This window comes from Delphinus delphis, chromosome 9 (genome assembly GCF_949987515.2).
Source record: "Delphinus delphis chromosome 9, mDelDel1.2, whole genome shotgun sequence".
In the NCBI taxonomy this organism is placed as follows: domain Eukaryota; kingdom Metazoa; phylum Chordata; class Mammalia; order Artiodactyla; family Delphinidae; genus Delphinus; species Delphinus delphis.
Genome location: NC_082691.1, coordinates 74,612,155 through 74,636,597, shown reverse-complemented (window position 1 = coordinate 74,636,597; position 24,443 = coordinate 74,612,155). Strand labels below are relative to the sequence as shown.

The 24,443-nt window shown below is 39.2% G+C and overlaps 1 protein-coding gene across 2 annotated transcripts in view; it reads right to left on the bottom strand.

Moving 5' to 3' along the window:
• Window positions 1–118: 118 nt before the first annotated feature.
• Window positions 119–24,443, bottom strand: part of MET (MET proto-oncogene, receptor tyrosine kinase) — a 127,001-nt gene continuing 102,676 nt past the window's right edge. For both annotated transcript variants that reach the window (XM_060020781.1, XM_060020782.1), the window contains exons 13-21: window positions 23,091–23,247; window positions 22,753–22,893; window positions 19,491–19,721; window positions 17,488–17,568; window positions 14,607–14,788; window positions 11,536–11,645; window positions 10,175–10,340; window positions 1,017–1,153; window positions 119–911 (exon numbers count right to left, since the gene is read on the bottom strand). In XM_060020781.1, the coding sequence (XP_059876764.1) occupies window positions 701–911; window positions 1,017–1,153; window positions 10,175–10,340; window positions 11,536–11,645; window positions 14,607–14,788; window positions 17,488–17,568; window positions 19,491–19,721; window positions 22,753–22,893; window positions 23,091–23,247 (1,416 nt within the window). In that variant the 3' untranslated portion in view covers window positions 119–700. The remainder of the gene's footprint in view (window positions 912–1,016; window positions 1,154–10,174; window positions 10,341–11,535; window positions 11,646–14,606; window positions 14,789–17,487; window positions 17,569–19,490; window positions 19,722–22,752; window positions 22,894–23,090; window positions 23,248–24,443) is intronic.

Here is a 24,443-nt window from a genome sequence, read left to right as displayed (position 1 = left end):
GCTATTTTATGAAAGCCTTAACGTTGTCTATGTACATATGTAAATATTCCTACTAATTTATAAACACATTTCATGTCCTGCTGTTTTGAAATGTTGACCGTGTTGTCTATGGACAATAAAGGGAATGTGTAGACAAAAATTTAAAAGGGAATGTTTACCTAATGGGCAAATGACAACACCAGTAATAAAAAAATGTGTTGTTCATACAACACATAAAAGTTATTTGAAACGCTTTAAGTCTAAATGAGTGGCCTGGTCGCAGGGCTGCCATGTCTTTCCTGGACATGACCACTTTTTTTGAATTTTCTGTGATCAAGAAGCCCTCAAAATGCATTGCTTCAGTTCCCCATATGAAATCAGGTGGGATCCCGATTTTTAAAAATTTCAACCCAGCATTCAGGTTTTGGCCTGAATGTGACAGGAGCGTCATCACAGTTGCAGGATTGCTGTTGGTCACTGGCCTGTGGGACCAAGCTTCTGGCTCCGATGCTTTGTCAGATGAGAAATTCCGTAGAATCCAGTCATTTTAAATAACAATATAAGGTCCTATAATAGTGCAATTTTGGCAAAAGCAAATAATACCTGGTGGCCTTTCAGTGGCCAGGCAGTGAAAAAAATATTGGACAAACTGTGGACTGTTGTTTGGACAGTTCAGTAATGCTTCTCAGAAGGGGGCTGGTGGTACAGGTGCCTCCATCCATCACGTATCCCCCTCGCCAGCAACATTATCTTGTGATGACAACAGAGAAGGATATGGAGCGACACATTTGACATTCACGTATGTAGCGTTCACATGGACATAGTGTTCCCCAATGAAAGCAGAGAATATCGTTGATATCCTGGAGACCAGTTCAGAAAAGGATGGGCGCAGTTCAGCTTTAGGGTGCCAGCATTTCAGCATCACTTCATACCTGTTTCAGAAAGGAAACAATGCTGTAAGGACTCTGAAGGCAAGTATTTCTGTAAAAGAAAAGAACGTAAGAGCTACAGAAGATCCTGTTGGAATTCTTACTTACAAGGGATCTGGGCAGTACTCAGGTTGTAGGAGCCTTCTGCCTTGCAACAAATATACTGTTATATCAAAGGTGTTGACATCAGGATAAGGTGGTGCTCCTCTTGTCATCAGTTCCCAGAGGAGCACGCCAAAGGACCACTGGTCAAACAAGGGAAGGGAGAATCCAGGTGAGGGAAGGGTGACCACACAAATATGAAAGGTGATCAGCAGGTCTTCATAACTAAACTTGGTTTAGTGTATTTAATACTATTGCTGTTTTGGGCAAAATCTTCCTTAAAGGCAATCAGTAAGCTACATAATTATGACTCGTTTAAACCAGAATTGGATAAAGTTTAGATTACAAGTAAATGTAAAGTTTTCAAAGTCCACATGATGACTAACATTTCATCAGTAGTTTGTAGAGTGCATTTTCCAAGTTCTCTCTTACAGGGTCAAAGCATTAAAACATTTCTATCCTCCTTTTTTATAATAGCTTCACTACAATTTTAGATTATTAGTAAAAAAGAAAAGACAAGGCTTCCAAAATTTAAATGTGTGGGATTTCCAAATGAATGTAAGTACTCCTTAAGAAATGTAACCATATCTAAAAGTTAATGCTAAAAGAGAAGGTCTAAGTCAGTAAAAGTAAAAATCCATATTAAAAATCAGAAGTAATAAAACTGTTAGGCATCAAGGCTCTCAACTGAAAATGAATTTCAATAAAATATATTTTGAAAATGTTAAAGGAGGAAATTAATATAAAACAGCTGTAACAGTACTTTACAGGATGATCACAAGGCCACAGAGAGGTTGACTGATTTGCTAAAAATTCCCCAATAAATCTGAATTCACACAGGGATGAACATTTAAGAGTTCTTGACTCTTGGGTCTTGCTTGGTCTACTAAACTTCACTAAGTATGCAATTTCTTGATTTAGAGCACTCTCCTTGGAATAGATCAGGTCATACATATTATCTCGCCCTGGACGTGTGCCAAGGTGAGAATGACACAATGAGAGTAAGTCAGCACGTGTGGGTCACCGAGGACCAAGGAAATCAGTTCTCCCCTAGCAACACTTCCAGGACACTCACAGACCAAGAAGCACATGGCGGCAGGAATGAGGCACTGAGAAAAAAGAAGCTAGGAGGGCAAAGAGAATACAGATCAGACATGCAGGGCAGGAAAACATAACACTGAGAAGCAAGTGTAGCTTGTAACACTCAGCAAGAAGGAGAATAAAGCTTGTGTTTCTGAAAGAAAGAAACCAGGTAGACACTGTGGTTGCCGATACAAATCTCCATTAATGACTTTTTCCCTTTGCCCGAGTGTAAGAACCCTTTAAGGTCACTGACTTCCTTGATCCAAATAGAGAAAACAAACTCCTTCCCAGGTGGGCACTAGATAACTTTGCCCTTCAAAGTCAAAGTTTTCAACGCCTAAAAATCTTATGAGGCACTTCTGACAACTTCATTGTGTTAACCTTCAAGTTCCAGAATTTGCATTAGAATTTAAATCAATTTAACAAGTATCTACTGATCCTTGATGATGCACAAGTAGGTCACTGTTCAAGTTACTGGATAGGCCCCAAGGCTGATTTAACAGGGTTAAGAGTATTATGCAATTAACTGTCACATAGAACAATAAGATCTAATAACTGTGATACAGAGCAATTATAGAAAAGAGGTACAAATGTTGTGAAAAGGCAAAGGGATAATAGTGGGGTACTGAGAAAGGCTTTAGGAAGAAAGTGACAGTATAGCGGGTCTTGAGGAACAGGGAGAATATGTTAAATAGATACGTGTATTGTAAGGGCAGAAAGAGTGTTCTGGATGGAGGGAGTGGGCCCAGGGGTAAGAGTACTTGTGTGTTTTTTTGAACCATAAGGACAACAGGTCACTCTTGATGTGTGGAGTAGATGAAGGGACGACGGATAGATAAGGTTGAAAGGGGACCATGTTTTTGAATGTTGAATGTGGGTTAAACTGAAATAGATGGGATGTGACTGGGGTCGAGCTCCAGGAGATTGCATCTGTAAACACTCTGCTTTAGACAAATAGGGGAAGCCGATCCACAACATGGAGACCAGTTAGGAGCTTTCTGAACAGGAGTAGGTGAGGGCTGCTACTGTTTACTGGCAACACAGAACCTTATGAGACTGAACTCCTGAATTAGAGTGGTGGGAAAGAGTACGTGTCATCGAATGAGCCTGGCATGGGTGGGTGTCATGCCCTTTAAAAAAAAGATTGTCTTATTTAATCTTTATCAACAACCCTGTAATGTAATCAGTTTTGTAGATGTTTTAAGGATGAAGAAACCAAAGTTCTGAGAGGCTGATAACTGGTGTGTGATCAGGTTTCCCTAACCAACAGCCTAAGCTATAGGACGCCTGGAGGCAAATTTGCAAAAAAGGGGAAAGAGTTGGATAAGTTTATAAGGAATGATAGGGCTTGGACAATAACTGGGTATCAGAGGAGTGTTGGAGGAATCATGGGACAGAAGAGGTGAGAGGGAGGCAGTTTCCATGAACAGTCTGCATTCCAAACTCCCCATAACGGCTTGGACCGCCAGGCTCGTAGCGGGGAGGGGCAGTGAAGGAGGAGAATGATGCTGACCAAGAAGACAGAGGCTGATGGGGGCCAGGAGAGGGAAGGGGAGAGAGAGACAAAGGGAGGGGGTGGTGTACAATACCTGTGCGTTGAGAAAGATGGATACAACATTGTAAAGCAACTATACGCCAATAAAAATTAATCGAAAAAGAGGAAAAAAAAAGAATGATGGAAACAAGTCAGTTTAAGCTTCAAGACAGGAGAGCGCTGCCATTCTTGCTTATTGTGTGAATGGTCAAGTCTTTCTGAATATCTGAGCACCAGCAGTGAGCTCACCTGAAGAATCTCTGCCTCACTTTATCAAAGGTGATGCTCAAAGCAGTTATTAGAGGTGAGAGATTGTTATAAGCTATAAAAAGTGATAGAAAGGCACACTGCCAAGGCAATCAAGGAATAGACACAGCCAAATTTGAGCATTTGAGAACAGGTAAATTGAGATACAACACAATTTATAAAAAAGCACAACTGATTAAAAAAATGGATAAATTGATAATATTTAACAACTGGTAAACGATAACATTTTCAATAAAATTTAAAACTTCTGCTCTTTGAAAGATACCATTAAAAAAATGAAAAGGCAAGCCAAAGACTAGAAAAATATATTGGTAAAAACACATATCTGATAACATGTACCTGTATCCAGAATATATAAAGAACTCTCAACTCAACAGTAAAATAACAAACAACCCAATTTAAAAAACACCAGAAAATAAATTCTGAAACTTAAAAAATGGGGAAAAGACTTGAGTAGACGTTTCACAAAAGGTGGAATAAGGATGGCAAATAAGCACATGAAGAGACGTTTAACATCATTAGTTATTTGGGAAATACAGATTAAAAAGAAAATTAGACGCCACTACAATCTATTAGAATGGCTAAAATCCCACATACTGAAAATGGTAAATGCTGGTGAGGATGCTGAACAACTAGAACTCTTATATATTATTGTTAGGGATATAAAATGATACTGGCACTGTGGAACAGTTGGCAGCTTCTCATAAAGTTAAACATACACTTAACTTACAACCCAGTAATCTTACTTCTAGATATCTACTCAAAAGAAGTAAAAATTATGTTCACACGAAAACCTTTAAGCAAATGTTACAGCAGTTATACTTATGTATAAGCAATTGCCTAAAACAGGAAAGAACGCAAATGTCCTTCAAGCAGTGAATGGATAAACACAGTGTGGGACATCTGCACAATGGAATACTACTTAGGAATAAAAAGGAGTGAATTATTCTGCTATGGAAAAGAGTATTCAAAAAATTAAAAATAAAATTACCATATGATCCAGCAAGCCTACTTCTGGGTATATATATTCAGAGGAAATTAAATCAGTATCTAGAAAAGATATTTGCACACCCATGTTCACAGCAACATTATTCATAGTAGCCAAGAGACAGAAGCAATCTAAATGTCCATTGACAGATAAACGGATGAAGAAAATGTGGTATATACATACAATGGAGTATTATTTAGCCTTAAAAAAGGAAATCCTGTCATATGCTACAACATGGATGAAACTTGAGGACATTATACTAAGTGAAATAAACCAGTTACAAAAATACAAATACTGTATGATTTCACTTATAATGAGGTATCTAAAGTAGTCAAACTGTTAGAAACAGAAAGTAGAATGGTGGTTGCCAGAGAGGCTGGGGGGGAGGGGGAAATATGGAGTTGTTCAGTGGATACAGCGTTTCAGTTTTGCAAGATGAAGTTCTAGAGATCAGTTGCACAGCAATATGCATATAGTTAACACTACTGTACTGTACCTTAAAAATGGTTAAGATGGTCAATTTTATGTTTTTGCCACAATGAAAAAAGGAATAACTACTGATACATTGATACTACTGATACCTCTCAAACACATTATGCTACGTGAAGGAGACAGACTCATATTTACTGTATGATTCCATTTATATGACATTCTAGAAAAGTTAAAACTATAGAGACAGAAAACAGACCAGTGGTTTCCAGGTCTTAGCATTAGGGCAGGGGTTGAATACAAAGAGGCACAGGAAATTTTCCGGGATGATGAAACTGTTTCATATCCTGGTCGTTGTGGTGGTGAATATACAACTGTATGCAATCTTTAAAACTTAAAGAACTGCACAATAAAAAGGGTGAAGAATTGGTATGTTGCACAATGGTGATACCATTAATAGAAATAAAGAAGTGAGGCACTGACAGTTGGCAGGAAAGAATTTGACTTTGAACATGGTAAATTTGTGTTGCTAATGAAAATATCTAGGAAGAGAGATTCAAAGGGGACCCTTGATGGGAATGGTTGAAATCGTTGAGAGAGGCTGACACCTGGGGACCAAAATCCTGGGGGAGAGTTGTGTGTAAGGCTGTGAGAGAAGAAAGAGAAGCTGTCAAGGTAAAGAAAACACAGCCTAAAAGCAGGAGGAAAACAAGATGGTACAGTGTCCCCCGAAACCAAAGAAGGAGGAAATTTCAAGAAGGGAGGAGTAGTTGACGATATTAAACACTGCAGAATGGTGAAGCAGGATGAAAAAGCCAGTTGGTTGAACAACTGAGAAGTCAGTATTGACTTTAATGGAAGCATTTGTACTAAGTGTGAGACACTGTGTAATACTGGGTATGAATAACTGCACATATAGAGACATTCCAATTTTGTCGGAAAGGGCTTCAAGAGTATTCAGACTTTAGCTGAACTCCATCTGGCATTTGCAAGACAGTACACCTTTCTACAAACAGGCAAGTTTTTGCTTGTAGGTCTCAACATACATAAGGTTTATTACATGCTTTTGGAAATGTTCCATGTCAACATTCAAAAGATTGTGCTGTCCTGGAAATGAAACTTTATGCAAATTTATCCATGCAATCAATAACCATTTTCCAAAGCAGCACTGTATGGATTACTCAGGTTCACCCTTTATGTAGTACAGTATAGTGGCTTTGAATAAGAGGGAGAAAGACATAGCACTTCGTATCTATAGAAGCCTGTGTAAATTTCTAGTCAAGTATCTGAGTGACAGCTGTTTTATAAGAAGTGCTAAACCTCCCTGCAGTGTGCGTGTATTTTTGTGGAGATAGTAGTGTGTATACAGGGTTGTCAAAAAGCTCAGAATCCCAACTCTTGCCTTGAGCATCCAAAATTTCATCAGGCTTCTTTTGTTTTAATAACTTTGCTGAGGTATAATTTATATATCATAAAATGTGCCAATTGTAAGTGTACAGTCGAGGATGTTTAGCAAATTATATATAGTTGTGCAGCTATCATCACAATTCAGTTTTAGATCAATTACAACACCCCAGAAACTTCCCTCATGCCTGCTGGTAGTCAATCTTCGCTCCCACCTTCAGCCCCAGGCAACCGCTGATCTGTTTTCTGTCTCAATCTTTTGCCTCTTTTCTAGAAATTTCACATAAATGGAATCATTCAACGTGTAATATTTTGGGTCTGCCTTCTTTAACTTGATACAATGTTTCTGAGGTTTATCCATGATGTAGCATGCATCAGTGGTTCCTCTATGTTACTGAATAGTATTATTCTGTTGTATAGATATACCATGTTTTATATACCCATTCGCCAGTTGATGGACATTAAAATCGCTCCTGGTTTTTGGACATTATGAATAACACTACTGTGAGCATTCATGTGCAAGTCTTTGTGTGGGCATATTTTTTCAAGTGCTTATTAGCTAGCTCTTCATACATCTCCGTGGTAAATATCTATGTAATCTTTTGCCTATTTTTAAAAAATGGGTTATTTTGTCTTCTTATTGAGTTGTAAGAGCTGGTTCTGGCTCTTACCAGTAGTCAAGTCTGGATGAAATGTATGTTCTTTGAGGATGAGTTAATTCTCCCTACCTTATGCCTTCACTTGCCACCATCATTAATGTGTCCTCAAGCCTACCTCTCTAGCACCTGCTTTTTTCATCTTTTTCAGAGTCTTTTAGGATCAGAATCCCAGGCATTAAGCTCTAGCATGGGCTATCACATCCTCTTACCAATCTTATCCACCCTGAAGTCCCATTCCTCCACCTTGTCCTGTGATACACCTGCTCATTGAAAAGACTCCCAGTCACCCTCAACTTATTCTCTAATGACTCCCCCACTTCCTCAGGAACTGAAACTCTGCTTTCACTTAAAGACCACAACATCTTTGAAACTCTTACCAATAGAGGCCACACCTCTCTTTCTTGCTGATTCACAGGGAGGAGGCAGATGACTTCCCGCCTCCTAACACTGCACTCAGATCCCGGTCCCCTATTATACCTTAAGAGCTGCCAACCCTTTCTCTTTTGCAATCTATGTCCTCCATTAACGTTATTTTCTCCCAATCTTGTTTGCTGATGTCACCAGTTAACACTTTTCCTGTTTTCAGTTGTTATCCTCAAGGACTGAGACATTAACATTTTTCTAACTCCACATATCATAGTCCTCTTGACTTATTAAAGGCAAATAGAATATTCCATCCACCACCCAGGCTCCTCAGCACACTCTGGACCAAATCACTTAGGTCACTCAGCTTCCAAGACCTTTCTTGTGCACTGAGTAGCAGTGGACTCTGCTGACCATATCCCATTACTTCTTGAAACTTTCTCTTCCTCTGAGTCTCCCACCTCTCTCCTTTTCTCCCTTACTTCATGTATGTAGGTTCCTCTGAATAATTGTATTTGGACTTTCAAAAGCCTATTTCCAGCCTTGTCCTCTGCTATGGATTGAACTGTGTCCCCCCTTTCCAAATTCATATGTTAAAACTCCAACTCCCATTGTGATGGTATTTGGAGGTGGAGCCTTTGGGAGATAATTAGGTTTAGATGAGGTCATGAGGATGGGGTTAGTGCCCTTACAAGAACAGACACCAGAGAGCTTACTCTTGCTCTCTCCCTAGCATGAGGCACAGTGAAAAGGTGGCCATGTGTTTTCCTCACCGGAAGCTGACCACACTGGCACCCTGATTTCCCACTTTTACCCTCTAGAACTGCGAAAAATAAATGTCCATTGTTTAAGCTACCCAGTCTGTAATACTTTGTTATGGCAGCCCTAGTTGACTAAGACAACTAAAGAGTTTGTACAAGCTGCAGATCCACATTTCCAACTGCCTGACAGACACTTCGCCTGTTTGTCCTACTCCCAAGTCAAACTCAATATGTTCAAGGTTCAATTGGTATTTTTCCTCCTAAACCGGCTTTTGCTCCTCTGTTTCACATACTTGTAATTGCACCAGTATATAACTTTGCTCAGCTTTGACTTTCATCAATTTCTTGCTAAATATTGTTGATTCTACCTCTGAGATGCCTTTCCTTCCAACTCTTTTCTGTTCTTACAATTTCTATATTATTTCAAATTCTACCTCTCACTTTGTCTTCCTGCATCTACTCCTCTCAAAACATCTTACAGAATGAAGAAAGGCTGTAGTGTAATCTGATTCACTTTAATGTTTCCACATGGCCAGAGAATAAATTCCAGACTCCCTAGTTTGCTTTCCAAGGATCTCTATGACCTACTATGAAAATATTTTTCTCAATTTAGTCTCACAAGTTCCCTTTGCACCTTCTATTTTTGCTGAATCACTGCTGCTTACTGTTTCCTTAGAACTTTACAGATCTGTATACTTTCCTGCCCCTTTGCCTCACCTGGATTGGCATTTTTTCATTGTCCATCATTTCCATCCTCCTTTAAGGCCCATTTCAAGCACCACCTCCTCCACCAGGTGAAAGGGCAGTGTGGTAGATTTGGCTGCCCAGGTGAGTCTGCCCATGGTCTTGCCTACCCTCATAGCTCAGGTGCACGCCTTTAGAAGCTTGTTCTGTGACAGGAGGATGACCATTGCAGATAAAGGAGGGCACTTTTCTAGCTAGGCCCACACTGCTAGACGTGCCTCAGTTACAGCTTCTTCTGCCCTTGAGCTATGAGTGGCTGGACTAATCCCAGTCTACTTTGTGTGAGTTAGTGACGGACATGCCTTCCCATTCCTGCTGAGCAAAAGCTCCTGGAGGACAGGGTTCATATCTGGTTCAGCTCTGGGCTTCCCAAGGACTTAACATGCTATTCTTCTGGACAAATGTTTCCGAATAAATGAATGAATTTATGGAAACATACTATGGGTACCTGTTAGACAGTCAAGCCCGTTTTTACTTCTGAAGAAAACTGAAATTAGTGGTGCTGAAGGTATCTTTTTTTTTTTTTAATTAACTTCCTGGGACTTCCCTGGTGGTGCGGTGGTTAAGAATCCCACTGCCAATGCAGGGGACACATGTTCGAGCCCTGGCCCGGGAAGATCCCACATGCCGCGGAGCAACTAAGCCTGTGCGCCACAACTACTGAGCCCACATGCCACAACTACTGAAGTCCGCGTGCCTAGAGCCCATGCTCCGCAACAAGAGAAGCCACCGCAATGAGAGGCCCATGCACCACACCGAAGAGAGGCCCCTGCTCACAGCAACTAGAGAAAGCCTGCGTGCAACAACGAAGACCCAACGCAGCCAAAAATAGAAATAAATAAATTAATTAATAAAAAATTAAGTTCCCATAAAACTACTAAAAAAGTTAGGTATGAAAGTAAAAGAGGAGGTTGGGGTGATCAATACATTACCACATCTGACTTGGTGGTAAATTTCTGAGTTTGCAGGCTCTCTAAAGCCATCCACTTCACCGGCAGTTTTGCACCTGTTTTGTTGTGTACGCTATAGTATTCCTTATCATACACGTCTCTGGCAAGGCCAAAATCAGCAACTTTGACAGTGAATTTTTCATCCAGCCTACAGAAAGAACAAAAATTATTACTGGTGGCTGAAATAGAATAATTTACAGTGATGCTGAACCTCTAAAGATTAGAATAAGGGACTTCAGTATTTGAAATCCATAACTTCTGAAGGGAGGGCTTCATCTGGCCTGTTTTGACTAACACTAAATTACAATGGAATTCTTGACATTTTCATTTTAAATTCAACAGACCAAGGAAAGAGATTATAAATGATGCGGCATAAGAAAATCTTTTTTGCTTTCATGTAGATCTGGAGAAGTAGTAAAATTGGCCACCCTCCCAGCTTTCCTTGGTTGCTAAATCGAGTATGCCAACTGACTACCCAAAGCAATCACTAATTTTCACTTGCCAGCTTATTAGCAATACTTAGTTTTATGGGGGAGATATGAGAGGGGACTGTTATTTTCCTTTTTCATTCTCAGTGGGCTAGGCTAGTACGTACAACTCTTATGTTCCGCCAGTGAGGTAACAGAGAAAAACGATACACAGTAAAGCATCTAGGAAAACAGCAAGGTTCAACAAAAATCAATTTCTTCTATCTGAGGCTATGTACCTTTTGTTTAAGCTGGTTTTTATGTTGTTACATTGACCAAAACCAAGGTAGGAAATTAATAGCACAGTTCTTTCATTCACACGTACCATGAGCCATGAATCAGTGCCATGTAAGGGAAAGCACAAATCAACTACAAACTGTTGACTGTTGTATTATACAGCCCAGGCAGACAGACACAAATAAAGTTCTTTGTATATTCATTCCCAAATACCATTTTTGGTAGGGTTTCTGCAGGCTGACTTCAAATCCACTCTTGGGAAGTTACAATATGTTGGTATTTGTGTTACCAGCCCTCTCCTTTTCACTGCAAAATGCTGAAGATCAAATTCTCCCTCCCAAAAACTAATGCAGTGTGAAACCACAACACTGGGGGCCATGGGTGGGAAGGAAAAAGAAAAGCAAGAGCACACAACAGCTGTTTAAGACCCCCTCTGGAGAATTCCTTTTAAATTCTGTTTGATAAAGCCTGAAAGCCCCACCTACATCCCCAGTGCTTACATATCGATTTAAAACTGTAACGGAACTAACGGACTTTTGCATGAGAAGAGAAAACATCCTCTCTAGCCTTGAACAGTGGAAAACAGATTCCTCCTTGTCACTTAATTTGGACTGCAGGCACAGAGATTCTTCTACTTACATACAGTTTCTTGCAGCCAAGTCTCTGTGGACAAACTTTTTGCTTGCAAGGTATTTCATGCCTTTGGCTACTTGAAGACCAAAGCCAATAAGATCTTTCACAGTGGGGTTCTGTAATCAAAGAGAATTGGAAACGCATAAACTAAGCATTTACTGTTCTAGCTATGAGCTCAGAATTATGAAATGTTTATAAGAATGACCTTGTTTCAAATAATAACTTGTGCCCTGTTGATAACAGCAATAATTTATTAAGTATCTGTTATTTGCAAAGTACCAGGCTAGATGTCTTTATAAACTCCGGCTAATCCTTATATACTCACGTCTGTGATATGGGCTCCATTTTCCAGATGGGGAACTGGAGGTGTTTTAAAATGTAGGTTTTATTATTATTTAGGTGTGGTAAGGCCAGCAGATGGGAACAACTGCCATCGAAAAGGCTGTTACTCACAACTCCCAAGAGAAGGAGGCATGCCATGTCATACAAGGCCACTCAGGGAAGCACCAGGGTTGGTTAATAAGGAGGCAGAGGAGCAAGGGGAAAACACAAGCAAGAGTCTGTATTGTGGTTTCTGTGGGAAGGAATGGGTGAAGCAGGCTTAGAATTGGCTGGTTTGAATAATTTCAGTGGGCTCTGGGGTATAGGGACTGTCCCTAGTAGTCTGGTACCTGGTCTTGAAGTGATCAGGGCAGGTGGATAATGTCCCAGAGTGTGAGAGCACTTTAAAGGAGGTGGCTGGGGTATGGGCTCTGGAGTGGTTGGTTTGGTGATGAAAGGCATGCTCTTTGAAGGTGAGTTGTTTAATACCTCTGGGAATTTGCTAGTCCTGGGAGGGGCAGTCTCTCCAGGGTCAGCATGTCCCTACAAGTCAGAGCATCAGAAATACACGGTTAATACAAGGATGTTCCCAGAAAAATACATCACCCCAAACCACTCAGATGCTAAGTTGTGGAGTTAGGGTTTTAACCTAAATCTGTTAGACTCCAAAGCCCACACTGTAGTGAAATCAATCACATCAGAAGCCCTCCTACTGGTACTGAAGCACCAGTGGCCTGGACCCAACAGAGAACAGGAAATCTCATTCTCCATAAGCTCAACACACAAAATTGGATGGACAGAGTAATGCCTTTAGTACCTATGAGAACTGTATCTGAAATCACATAGATGTCACTGTGGCTGATAGCCCTACTGGTGCCTGGCCATCAGGAACAGGATATCTCTTCTTCAGCAGCCACTGTGGAGTTTGTGAACTTAAGAGGCAGACAGTGGGGACTCTGAAAGGAGGGCTACAGCCCTCCTTAATGCATACAGCATGTGGAGAGGCCATTTCCTGTGTTTTAGGCTTCTCTAAGACATATCTGTTAGTGGTTGTAATAAGTATAGACTCCTTGGACTATAAAAGGCCATGATACTGTATAATAGGAAATCTCTATCATGCTTTAACCCCGGGGGAATAATACCTAGAGAAGATGGCATATCCAACCAGATGAACTCATCAGGGTAATGGCAAGAGTTAGAGTGGAAAAGTGGGTATGGTAAGGCCAAAGCTCTGTGCTTTGTAAGGTAAATTCATCTTATTTGCAAAAATTCACTGCCAGGGAATATTTTATTCTTTTGACTGAATGCAAAATATTTCTTTACTGTCCTAGAGCTTATTTCCTCCGAGAACCTGACCTCATGTTTATGAAGCTGTTGATCAAGAGTAAAGCTACTCCGTAACTCCCAAAGAGGCCTGATCACAGGAGCCAAGAAGCAGCCAGGGGCCATCTGTGACTTCAGTTCTGGAGACTCCTTCTTCCCTCCCTGGTCCTGGCCTGGCCATTGTTTGCTCAGCCTTTAGGAACCAGCATAAATGTCACTTAGAAAACCCTCATTTGCAAGCATCTAAGAACCTCTTTTGTAACCCTGAGCTCATTCATTCAACAAATATCTCCTGAGAGTCTATGTGCCAAACACTATTTTAGGTGTTACTGCTACAGCAGTGAACAAAATTAGCTACCCTCATGTGCTTGAATTCTAATGGGATGTGTGTGTATGTGTGTGTGTGTGTGTGTGTGTGTGTGTGTGTATACATATATTATTTATTTATTGCCTAGTAGAGCACTGTTCAATAGAAATATAATACAAGCCACATATGTAATTAAAATTTTTCTAATAGTCACATTAAAAAATTAAAAAGAAACAAGCAAAATTAATTTTCACAATATATTTTCAACCCAGCACATCCCAAATATCATTTCAACATGTAATCAGTATAAACAGTTATTGATGAGATATTTTACTTTCTTTTTTTATACTAAATATTCAAAACCTGGGATGTATTCTATACTTACAGCACATCTCAGTTTGGACTAGCCACATTCACGTGTGGCTTGTGGCCACAGTATTGGATAACTCAGGCCTAGTGTATGATATGAGGGTAAGCGTGATGAAGAAAAACAAAGCAGCGGAGAGGAGCAAGAAAGAGGGCATGAGGGTGTGGTGGTCAGCTGCAACTTCAGACAGGTCAGGGAAGCTTCATTTTGAAGATGACATTACAGCAAAAAGCTGAAGTTGATGACTGAGATATGTGGATATTTTGGGGAAGAGTAGTCCAGGCAGAGAGAATAGCAAGTGCAAAGGTCCTGAGGTAGAAGAGTGGGTGGCAAGCTTGAAAAATAGTAAGAGACCCATTTATAATTAATTTTCGATGTATTTCTTCCTTCTAGGGTTAAAACTCCTTGAAAGCTGAGGCTCATTCTGGCTCTACGTCTCCTGTGTGGTACTTTTTCTGGCATATAGTAGGTACTCAAAGATGAGTACCTATCCAGCAGATGGTACAGCAAGGATGTTGCAGTGCAGGTAAGAATCACTGCCCCCAGGAGACCCTTCTAAATATCACTATCTTCCTACTAGGATAGAGGATTTTGAGGAACCAGCGAATTGAATTGGCCTCTGTCCATTTGAATGGTGCAAACATTTTATATGTGCTTCTTTGGCTAAAAGCTTTTAAAAAGGTTCAGAACAGGCACATTTTGGAAGACTCGCTGGCTTACAGCTAGTTCATGAATTAGTAAGTTTGGTAATATACTTACGTGAGTCTCATTTCTAATGAAATTTCGAAGATCCCCATGTTTCATGTATGGTAGGACCACCAGTGGAGACCCCTCACTTCGAAGGCAGATTCCCAAGAGCGAGAGAACATTGGGATGACTAAAATCTTTCATGATGATTCCCTCGGTCAGAAATTGGGAAACTTCTCCTATGTCAGTGATTCCTGAGAAAGCCAGCAGTGGAGACATTAACCTCATTACAGGGACAACGATTACTTTGTCAAGTTCAGAGAGGGAGAGCAATGGAATGTAAAACCATTGGGCTACATCTTGCCCTGATGCCTTATCATCAGAGTGTTTCTTTACAATACTTCTGAGTGAATGATGTCACCTGTGCTGCACTTTTTTTTTTTTTTTAAATTTTATTTTTGGCTGCGTTGGGTCTTCATTGATGCGCGCGGGCTTTCTCTAGTTTTGGCGAGGAGGGGCTGCTCTTCATTGCGGTGCACAGCCTTCTCATTGCAATGACTTTTCTTGTTGCAGAGAATGGGCTCTAGGTGTGCGGGCTTCAGTAGTTGTGGCATGTGGGCTCAGTAGTTGTGGTGCACGGGCTTAGTTGCTCCACAGCATGTGGGATCTTCCCGGACCAGGGCTCGAACCTGTGTCCCCTGCATTGGCAGGTGGATTCTTAACCACTGCACCACCAGGGAAGTCCCTGTGCTACACCTTTAAGTCACCACCTGTACCTGTTTTTGTAAGAGTCTAGCAATCTGTTTGTCTCATGCAGAACCATAGTTTGTCTCTTACAGAAAAAGGAGACAGCAGCAGGCCAGTCCATTTCTGTAGTGATTGTCTAGGGCAGGGGTTGGCAAACTTTTCTGTAAAGGGCCAGATAGTAAATATTTTTGGCTTTGTAAGCCTTATGGTCTCTGTTGCAAATACTCAACTCTTGCCATTGCAGCGCAAAAGCAGCCACAGACAATAGTGGCTGAGTCTCAATAAACTTTATTTATGAAAACAGGCAGCAGGCCATAGTTTTCCAATCCCTGGAGTAGGAGGATTTGAAGACCAAACGTTGTCTATGGTATCTAAGTAGACTATTTTGTTATAATAGTTTCTAATCATTTCCAGATAGAGATCCCGAGGGCCTGACAATAGTCAGCACTAATAAAGAGTTAACAACCTTTAATTTATTAATCTGATTAGTATCAGTGTCAGTGATGATATTCTTCTACAAATGCAATGCATTCCAAGACCTGGAAGTCCATCTGGACCAAACAGAGATCAGCACACACCAGGGACAGAGAAAGATTTGTTGGCATTAGGACTGTTCTGAGTACAACTGGCAGGGGTACTCTTTAGTGAGGCAAACTTATTGACAATTATACTTAATCCATCACAGTTTGTAGTTAGATTTCATATAAACTGTCCCTTTAATTACCTTGTGGTTAGCCTTTCAAAAAAATGAACCATACAGAACACTGCTCAGCATGGAGATTTATGTTTAAAAAAGCTGAAATATTTCTGGCAATAATGTATCTTGTAAGAAAACCTTTCACGTGCGCATTGAATGCTTATTAATTCCAATATAAATCTGTAATATATCTTGTTAACATTTTTTCAGGCTGCCTCAAACTATGAGCAGAAATTTAGAAATGGGGGTAGAAAAGGCAAGCACACTGACCTGACATGTGAGACCTGTCAGCAAAGGTGGAGCCAGGAAAGCTCTAGTATGAGGAGTATATTGGGTTGTACAAGACAGTAATTTATGCCATAATTATGGCTCTGGGTCATTAATAAAGTCTTAGTTTATGTTTGGAAGCATTCCATGTTTCTTTTCTCTTTTTTTTTAAGCAAAGTTTAATAACATGCATACATGGGAGAGACCCAGGAAAACTGAGTAACTCCAGCATTCCCTGCTTCTTAAAAAGAGTATGCATTCCATTTTAAAAAGATTTTCTCAATAGCAGATAATATTAAAAAATATATGTCTAGCACTAAAAGAGGGTAAGTATCACTTGTTAAGGAAGTACATTTATGTGGAATACCTCATTCACCAAAAATGTGGATAAATGAGATATTACCACATTTACAATTTTTCAATTTTCTGCTGGCATATTTTTTTCCTGTTTTCTTATTTCATCTTTTATCTTTTTGATGGAAGTCATGGTTAAAAAATAATTATAGTAATGTCTCTGGGTAAAATGAGTCATTATTACTGTATGTGCCAACATGCTTCCCATAGTTTCCATAAATATCACTTGTAAAACAAATATTATAAGCCAAACATACTTAAATGATACTTAGGCTCATCCAAGAACCTCATTTCTCCTTCATTCTTACTTATGAGGGCTCTGAGGGATAATTTCTGAGGAAACATTTCAATAAGAATTTTTTAAAATAAATTTATTTTTATATATATATATATATATATATATATATATATATTTTAAATTTTTGGCTGCGTTGGGTCTTCGTTGCTGCATGCGGGCTTTCTCTAGTTGTGGCCAGTGGGGACTGCTCTTCATTGCGGTGCGCGGGCTTCTCATTGCGGTGGCTTCTCTTGTTGCGGAGCATGGGCTCTAGGCGCACGGGCTTCAGTAATTGTGGCTGCAGGCTCTAGAGCACAGTCTCAGTAGTTGTGGCACACGGGCTTAGTTGCTCCGCGGCATGTGGGATCTTCCCGGACCAGGGCTTGAACCCGTGTCCCCTGCATTGGCAGGCAGATTCTTAACCACTGCGCCACCAGGGAAGTCCCATCAATAAGAATTTAGATCAAACGAATTTTCAGGATTAGATCCATAATTCCAGCAGCTGCTGATTTTTCCACAAGGGAAAGTGTAAATCAACGTTTTATTATGAACTATTTATTAGTTTGCAAACCACGAAAGTGTACTCCACTGTTAAATAAAATATAACTTACTATTCAAGGATTTCACAGCACAGTGAATTTTCTTATCATCGTTGTCCAACAAAGTCCCATGATATACACACCCGAAATGTCCTACATGAAAGAGGGAACTTGGTTAGTGCCACATTACTTTTAATTGTACGATATTATTTATTAAGCTCTTCATGATCTTCATTTCTCTTTTTTTCCTACATGGAAAAAAAGTGCATTGTTTCTTATGCTTTTGATTAACAATACCACTATTTGTGTGTGTTTGTGAAATATGTATACGTAATTAATTTCACCCAAAGATACAAGCAATATGATTATTTAATACATGGCAAATATTTAGGTGATGTAACTGTTACTAAAGGTTAACATAATAAAATATTCAACCACAGTGGAACCACTGAAAACAGGAGTAACATCTGCCTCGTAAAAGAAACATTAGTTTTAAGGATCAAATAACATCTTTTAAATATGAAAAATGAAGTTTTACCCACATAAAGAAATACAATAAAATAAGCTCCCTATATTCCAATAAACTGAAATGAAATAAAAATGTCACCATTAGAAATAAGATTAGCATTACAGAATAAGGATTTCCCCCTTTAGTCACCAGTTAGTTTGTAATCCAGGTTGGCAGAAACTGAAAGGCAATCGCCCAAATGAAGCAAATTCACTCTGAGTCATTTCATCTAGTTCTCTGGTTTTAGCCACATCACTTTCCCAATGGTAGCCTTTCATCCAGTGGCAGTAATTTTCCCCAGAGGTGCCAAATGTCTGATAGCTGTGTAAGTCATTAAGTTGTCCAGCTGGCCAAGACCCCCTGAGTGCCTAGCATGTGAGTGTTGGGCATTAGTCTACTCTCTTGTAATGCAAAGATGACTAAATAAATGCTCTTGAGGGCTCACGTTCTACTGGGGAAAGCATATAAATAAATAATAGTTAATACTTATAGAATCATTCATGATTTTTACTTTATAAGAGAGATAATTGCCATTTTTAGCACCTTTCATGATAAAATACTAATTTTACAATATGTAGAATTAGAACATAATTAGTGAAGCCACACACTCTAAAACTGGTACAATTACTAGGATTTACAGGCTGGTAAAAGAACTATATATTACTCTGATGTGAAACACGTTTGTTAACAGCGAAGCTGCTACTTGGGAAGGGGAGCATGCTAAGGATTAAAATCTGGAGTATGCGATAGAGGAATGTGTTGATGCTTTCACAGGAAAATGGGAAGGCCTCGTGAACACAAAAGGCAAATTGTCCCATCAGCTTCTTCTGCATCATGCTGGCTGATGTCTCTGCTACCTCTTGCAGCGCACACTGAATAAAGAGGGATCAGAGGCCATTCAGTATTAAAGGTAAAAGCTTTTTAGAAAAAAAGGGAAGAGTGGAGTTCATTTCCTGGCTTCCGGTTGGTTTCTTTTCCTGCTCAATATTTCCTCAAATACTGTACACGCTAGCTGTTATTGCTGCTCTGGCTGGCTTATTACAAATATTCATTCCTCTTTGTATAAAGAAATTGGAGTGCATTGTAGTGATGACGTATGTTGCTTCAGATCAAGGGAAGGCTATAAATTCCCTGTCTCCTGATGCTGTCCAGCAGTATACAAATTGCTATAAACCAGGACTTCATAGAGTTAGTCACTATTCTCAGGGTAGAGAAAGACTGGAAGGAGAGAGGAGTAAAAATATTGGAACTTAACAGAATGATTTTTAGAAGGAAGTAAAAGGCACGTTTCAAGAAATTATAGTTGTCATTATGAAAAAGGTGAGGGAGGAATGTGATTTATTTCTAATACGTTTGGGAGATTATCAAGTTGTCTCCATGCACAGGGACAAATCCCCATGGATGTGATTTGCAGGGCTGTATGTCTGCAGAACAGAAATCAAGTGCACTTGTTATCACTGTTCTGTCAGTTGCTTTCACCATTGTCTAATTCCTAATCTGCAAAGGCAGAAGATAAAATGCTTACTGGAAAATCGTGTTTAACAAAAAGTTGAGTGGAAATACTTACCTCTTCCTATGACTTCATTGAAATGCACAATCAGGCTGCTTGGCCCAATCACTACGTGCTGAACTGCCTGGACCAGCTCTGGATTTAGAGCACTGAGGTCAATGTGGACAGTATTTTGCAGTAATGGACTGGATATATCAGAGTCCCCACTGGTTAGGATGGGGGATAGGTCTGTCAGAGGATACTGCACTTGTCTGCATGACCCATTCTGAGATGAGTTAGGAAACTGGTCTGCAAGATAAAGCAAAATTATTAGAAACAATAGTGAAACCTCACTTAGTGGGGACTGTAACAGGGGCAGCAAACTGAATTAATAACAAAACCAAAGTTTAAATTTAAATTTAAAGAAATGATGGTTGTATCATTGAATGAGGCTAGGAAAAACCCTTACAAAGGAATTGGTTTAATAAAATTGGGAAAAGATACAGGTATGCGTGTGTGTGTTTAAAAAAAAATTATTGATTCTCTTGTAAGAATATTAAGCAGTAACTTTGAAAGCTTGTTTTCCCTCTTCATTTCCTTAGACATTTCTCTTTTTAGGTATAGCAAAAACCCAAGCTTGAGATTTGTTTTTTAATATACTATATTCTTAAGAATGCAAAGCAGCAAAAATAGTAAGCAACTGCCTGGCTCCCACAAAAATCCAACTCAACTATAAGAAAATGAAAAAAGATGCCTTTTGAGAGACTAGTGTTTATTAATGGAATGAATTAGTATTGCTCAAAACCTATGTGGATTCCTGGTCAATGAAAAATATGTAAAGTGAAATATTATATATCTATATCTCTCTATATAAATATACACCCATACACACAAACGACTAGAAATATGCAATGGCTAAAATTTCAGAACTGAAAGTTTTTCACATTTGTGGTAAGTTCTCCATACTGTGGTGATGGCAGCAGATCTAGTGTTATCACTCTTTAGAGAAAGCAGATTAGAATTGGGTTAGTGTGCCATTCTCACTGCTTACTTGAGGACACTTGGAAAGGGATCAGATCAGCATTCCTTGTAAATTGATCTTTATAACCAAAACGGTAAGAGCCTCAAGCAAGGTTCCCTTTTTCTAGGTGAAACTTTTCCATTTCAGGGGTAGGGAATTATGGGGCTGAGAATACATTTCTTAATGCCAGATAAGGCAAAAAAGCCACCAGTTGCTTCGCCCTTTCCAAAGGGAATGCATACATGTCAAGGAGAGGGCATTATACTGGCAGCAACTGACTTGAAGACTAACTGGGTATTGAAATGTATTAGTATATAACACAGGGAGAGGGGAGAGGCTTATGAGGGGGTCCGCATTAGCACAAAAAGCTCCTTTGCAAAGGAGCAGGAAAATCAGAACTTAAGAGAGGATCATTAAAAAGAAAGTTGATGGTACCCTAAGTATTCCTAAGCCCACTTAAACATGTTTAGTATCTGCCACGTTGGAAGTTTGGTTAATACATCAATTTGGCCAGAGCAGTAAATTTCAACAGTGGTTCCAGAAAAGCTTTGGGACCACCTGTAGTTATAGTAATCACTAGCTGGAAATGAGACAGATGCAACCTTAAAAGAAGGATGTAGAACATCAGGGGAGTGCTTGAGATGTTGGATGGGTAAGGGAAGGAAGGCGCCTAGCTGGGTGTCTGTTCCTTTAATTCCAGAGTCAGGGTTTCCAAACCTTTCCTAGGGGATGGAAATGCGGATGAACCTCTCTAAAATCAGTTCCTTTGTCTTCACTTCTCAAACCTTTGCACCTAGAGATCAGGGTTCTAAATTTTCAGAGGTGCAGAGATTAAGGGAAACCCTTGATGAGGCACAGGAAAAAAATCCTCTGGCATAGAAATTGTACTGACCTTTGGGCTAAGTTCAAACATGCACACAAACCAATTTAAACCATCAGTGTGTGATTCTGGTCTGACACACAGAGAATTCTAGGTCTGCATGAAAGACTGATAAGGATGCTGTCCCCACCGCACACAGAGAGAGAAGCTCTGTAGGTGCCTCTTTATTAGGTGCTGGCTGTGCATTTCCTCATTATTCTATCTGGATAACTTTCTTTTGCCTATTTTATTTTTCCATATCTCCAAGGAGTAGGTTCAATGTAGGAAAGAGGATGAAACTCAAGTTTCTTAGCAATGATGACAGAGGTCTGGTGAGTAATGAGGTTGAAGGAAGATTAAATGTGCTTCTTTAAAAAAAATTACTTGCGAATTTTAAAGATCTCAAATTAGAGCCATTAAATGTGAATATAAAATAATAAACAGATCTAAATTTCAAAACTATAAACTGGATTTGATTTGTCCATGTTGTTAAGGGCTTGAATTCTTAAAGGTAAAGGGAGTCATGTGGGAAAAGACAATATTAACAGTGTCTAGAGAACATCTCTATAGAACTAACATAAACTTGAAAAAGTAAGAGTCAGTAAGTGTTGAAAAAGTTAAAATGTTAAGTGACTCATTGCTCTTGTACTTGTTTTGATGAGCAACTTCTAAGTTCTGCAGTATCCTCAACTCTCTGTGACTCATTTTATTTATCCACTGGTAAATATTCAACCAGGAAAATGCTTGTACTTGACTCACGTCCTGTAACTTCTAAAGATAATGGAGCAGATACAATACAGACATTTTGCTTTTACCAGGAGATTTTAAATAAAACAATGTGAAATGCTCTGGCTAATCTGACAATTATTAGGTCTAATGTTTTGCAAAACAGATGATGTTAACCCTCCCTTTTAAATAGCATAATTGAAGGTTTTTATTGGATAAGACTCAAAATATATTCAAGTCCTGGGATGCTGTGGGTAAAAAGCTGAGTACTAACAGTTCATTGAGAATCCTTCAAAGGAGGGCTAAAAGTATAATTTAAATGTTTGAGGATCAACGGGTAAAAAAATGTAGCTGTACCAACTTCTATTTCAATAAATATACGTTTCCTATCTTAACTCTTCCTGGGTTGTTAAAGAGAGCTTCACAATTTTTTAGCATTGCACTCAGATGATAAACACCTTATCTTTGCTCAAATGATTTTAAAATGAACCTTTTTGTGAGAACAGAGCTTAAAGACTCTAAAAATCTCATATAACATGTAAATGAGTTCATTTAAAAATAAGAGCCGTGTAACTCTGTGTCAAATTAAATACTTCTTTGGCCAAAGAAGAGGTGAATACTTCTTTTATATTTTTATAAAAATATAAAGGCAAAACCAAAAATAAACAACAATGCCACACAACCCACTGAGGTATATGTATAGGTATTTCTCAGAACAATAAACTGAAGTATACCTTCTGGAAAAGTAGCTCGGTAGTCTACAGATTCATTTGAAACCATTTCTGTAGTTGGGCTTACACTTCGGGCACTTACAAGCCTATCCAAATGAGGAGTGTGTACTCTTGCATCATAGCGAACTAATTCACTGCCCAGATCTTAAAACAGAAAGAGAGAAAGAGCTCGTTAAAGACTTGGCTATCATGGATCCCAGTAGTCTTTGACCCAGTGACCAGAACTCATGGGTTTTATGGATTGCATAAGACCGCACACATGAATCTATGACAATTTTAAACTGTAACGACTGTATTCTTAAGGTAACTCCTTTAAAACAAACAATAACCAAAAAATGTACCTTTAATTTGCTTTCTCTTTTTCAGCCACAGGAAAAGCCCAAGTAATAATAAGAGTATTATTGATATTGAGACAACACCAACAATCAGTCCTGTGAAATTCTGATCTGGTTGAACTATCACTTTTCCAAGGACGGTTGAAGAAATTGCTTGCTTCCACTAAAAATGACAAATAAAAGTCAGAATTTAGTCATGATAGATACAAAATACACTACACAGTTGAATCACAGTCTCCCTGGGCTCAAAATACTACCTGGTTATTACCGTTCTAGAAGTAGCATAACTGCTTTCAGAGTATTAAGACATTCCTCAATTCTGTTTCAGTGTTCAAATAATTAGGGGCTACTAATCACTTAAGTACTTACATTATGCATAGCTGCTTGTACTTATAACTAGGTATTAGGGGGTAAAAAGATAAAAATCAGTCTCTGACCTTGAGGAACTGAAGTATGAAAGGGAGACAAACACAAAAATAAATGATTATAGTACGCTATGGTATGTACTGTAGAAGTATGAACATATAGTAAGAAAAAGAGACAACAGGACATTAATTCTGTCCTGGAGGGTAGGGTAGAGGACACAGGAGACTCCTCATAAGTAGTAATCATATTATTATTATGATGGGATAATAAAGTCTCAGAATATTTTTATTTCAGTTTTGATACATAGAAGTCTTTGACGTTCCTTCCAGCTCTAACATGGTATGATTTTTAGGATTTCTGGTCGTTTTAATTCCAAACTCTGATCTCATGATTCAGCCTTCTTTTTTTTTTTTTTTTAAATTAATTAATTAATTAATTTTAGTTTTTTTTGGCTGTGTTGGGTCTTCATTTCTGTGTGAGGGCTTTCTCTTGTTGCGGCCAGCAGGGGCTACTCTTCATCGCGGTGTGCGGGCCTCTCACTGTTGCGGCCTCTCTTGTTGCTGAGTACAGGCTCCAGACGCGCAGGCTCAGTAGTTGTGGCTCACGGGGCCAGTTGCTCCGCGGCATGTGGGATCTTCCCGGACCAGGGCTCGAACCCGTGTCCCCTGCATTGGCAGGCAGATTCTCAACCACTGCGCCACCAGAGAAGCCCCAGCCTTCTTTGATTTTTAAATTTTTTCATACATTCCCATTTCATAACTTTTTGGAAAACTTCAGGAACCCTTTAAAAATCACACATTCTTGGATAAACAAAATGTGGTATATCTATACAGTGGAATATTATTCAGCCTTATGTGGTGTATCTATACAGTGGAATATTATTCAGCCTTAAAAAGAAATGAAGATCTGACACGTGCTACAACATGGATCAACCTTGAAAACTTGCTAAGTAGAATAAGCCAGACACAAAAGGACAAATATTATATGATTTCA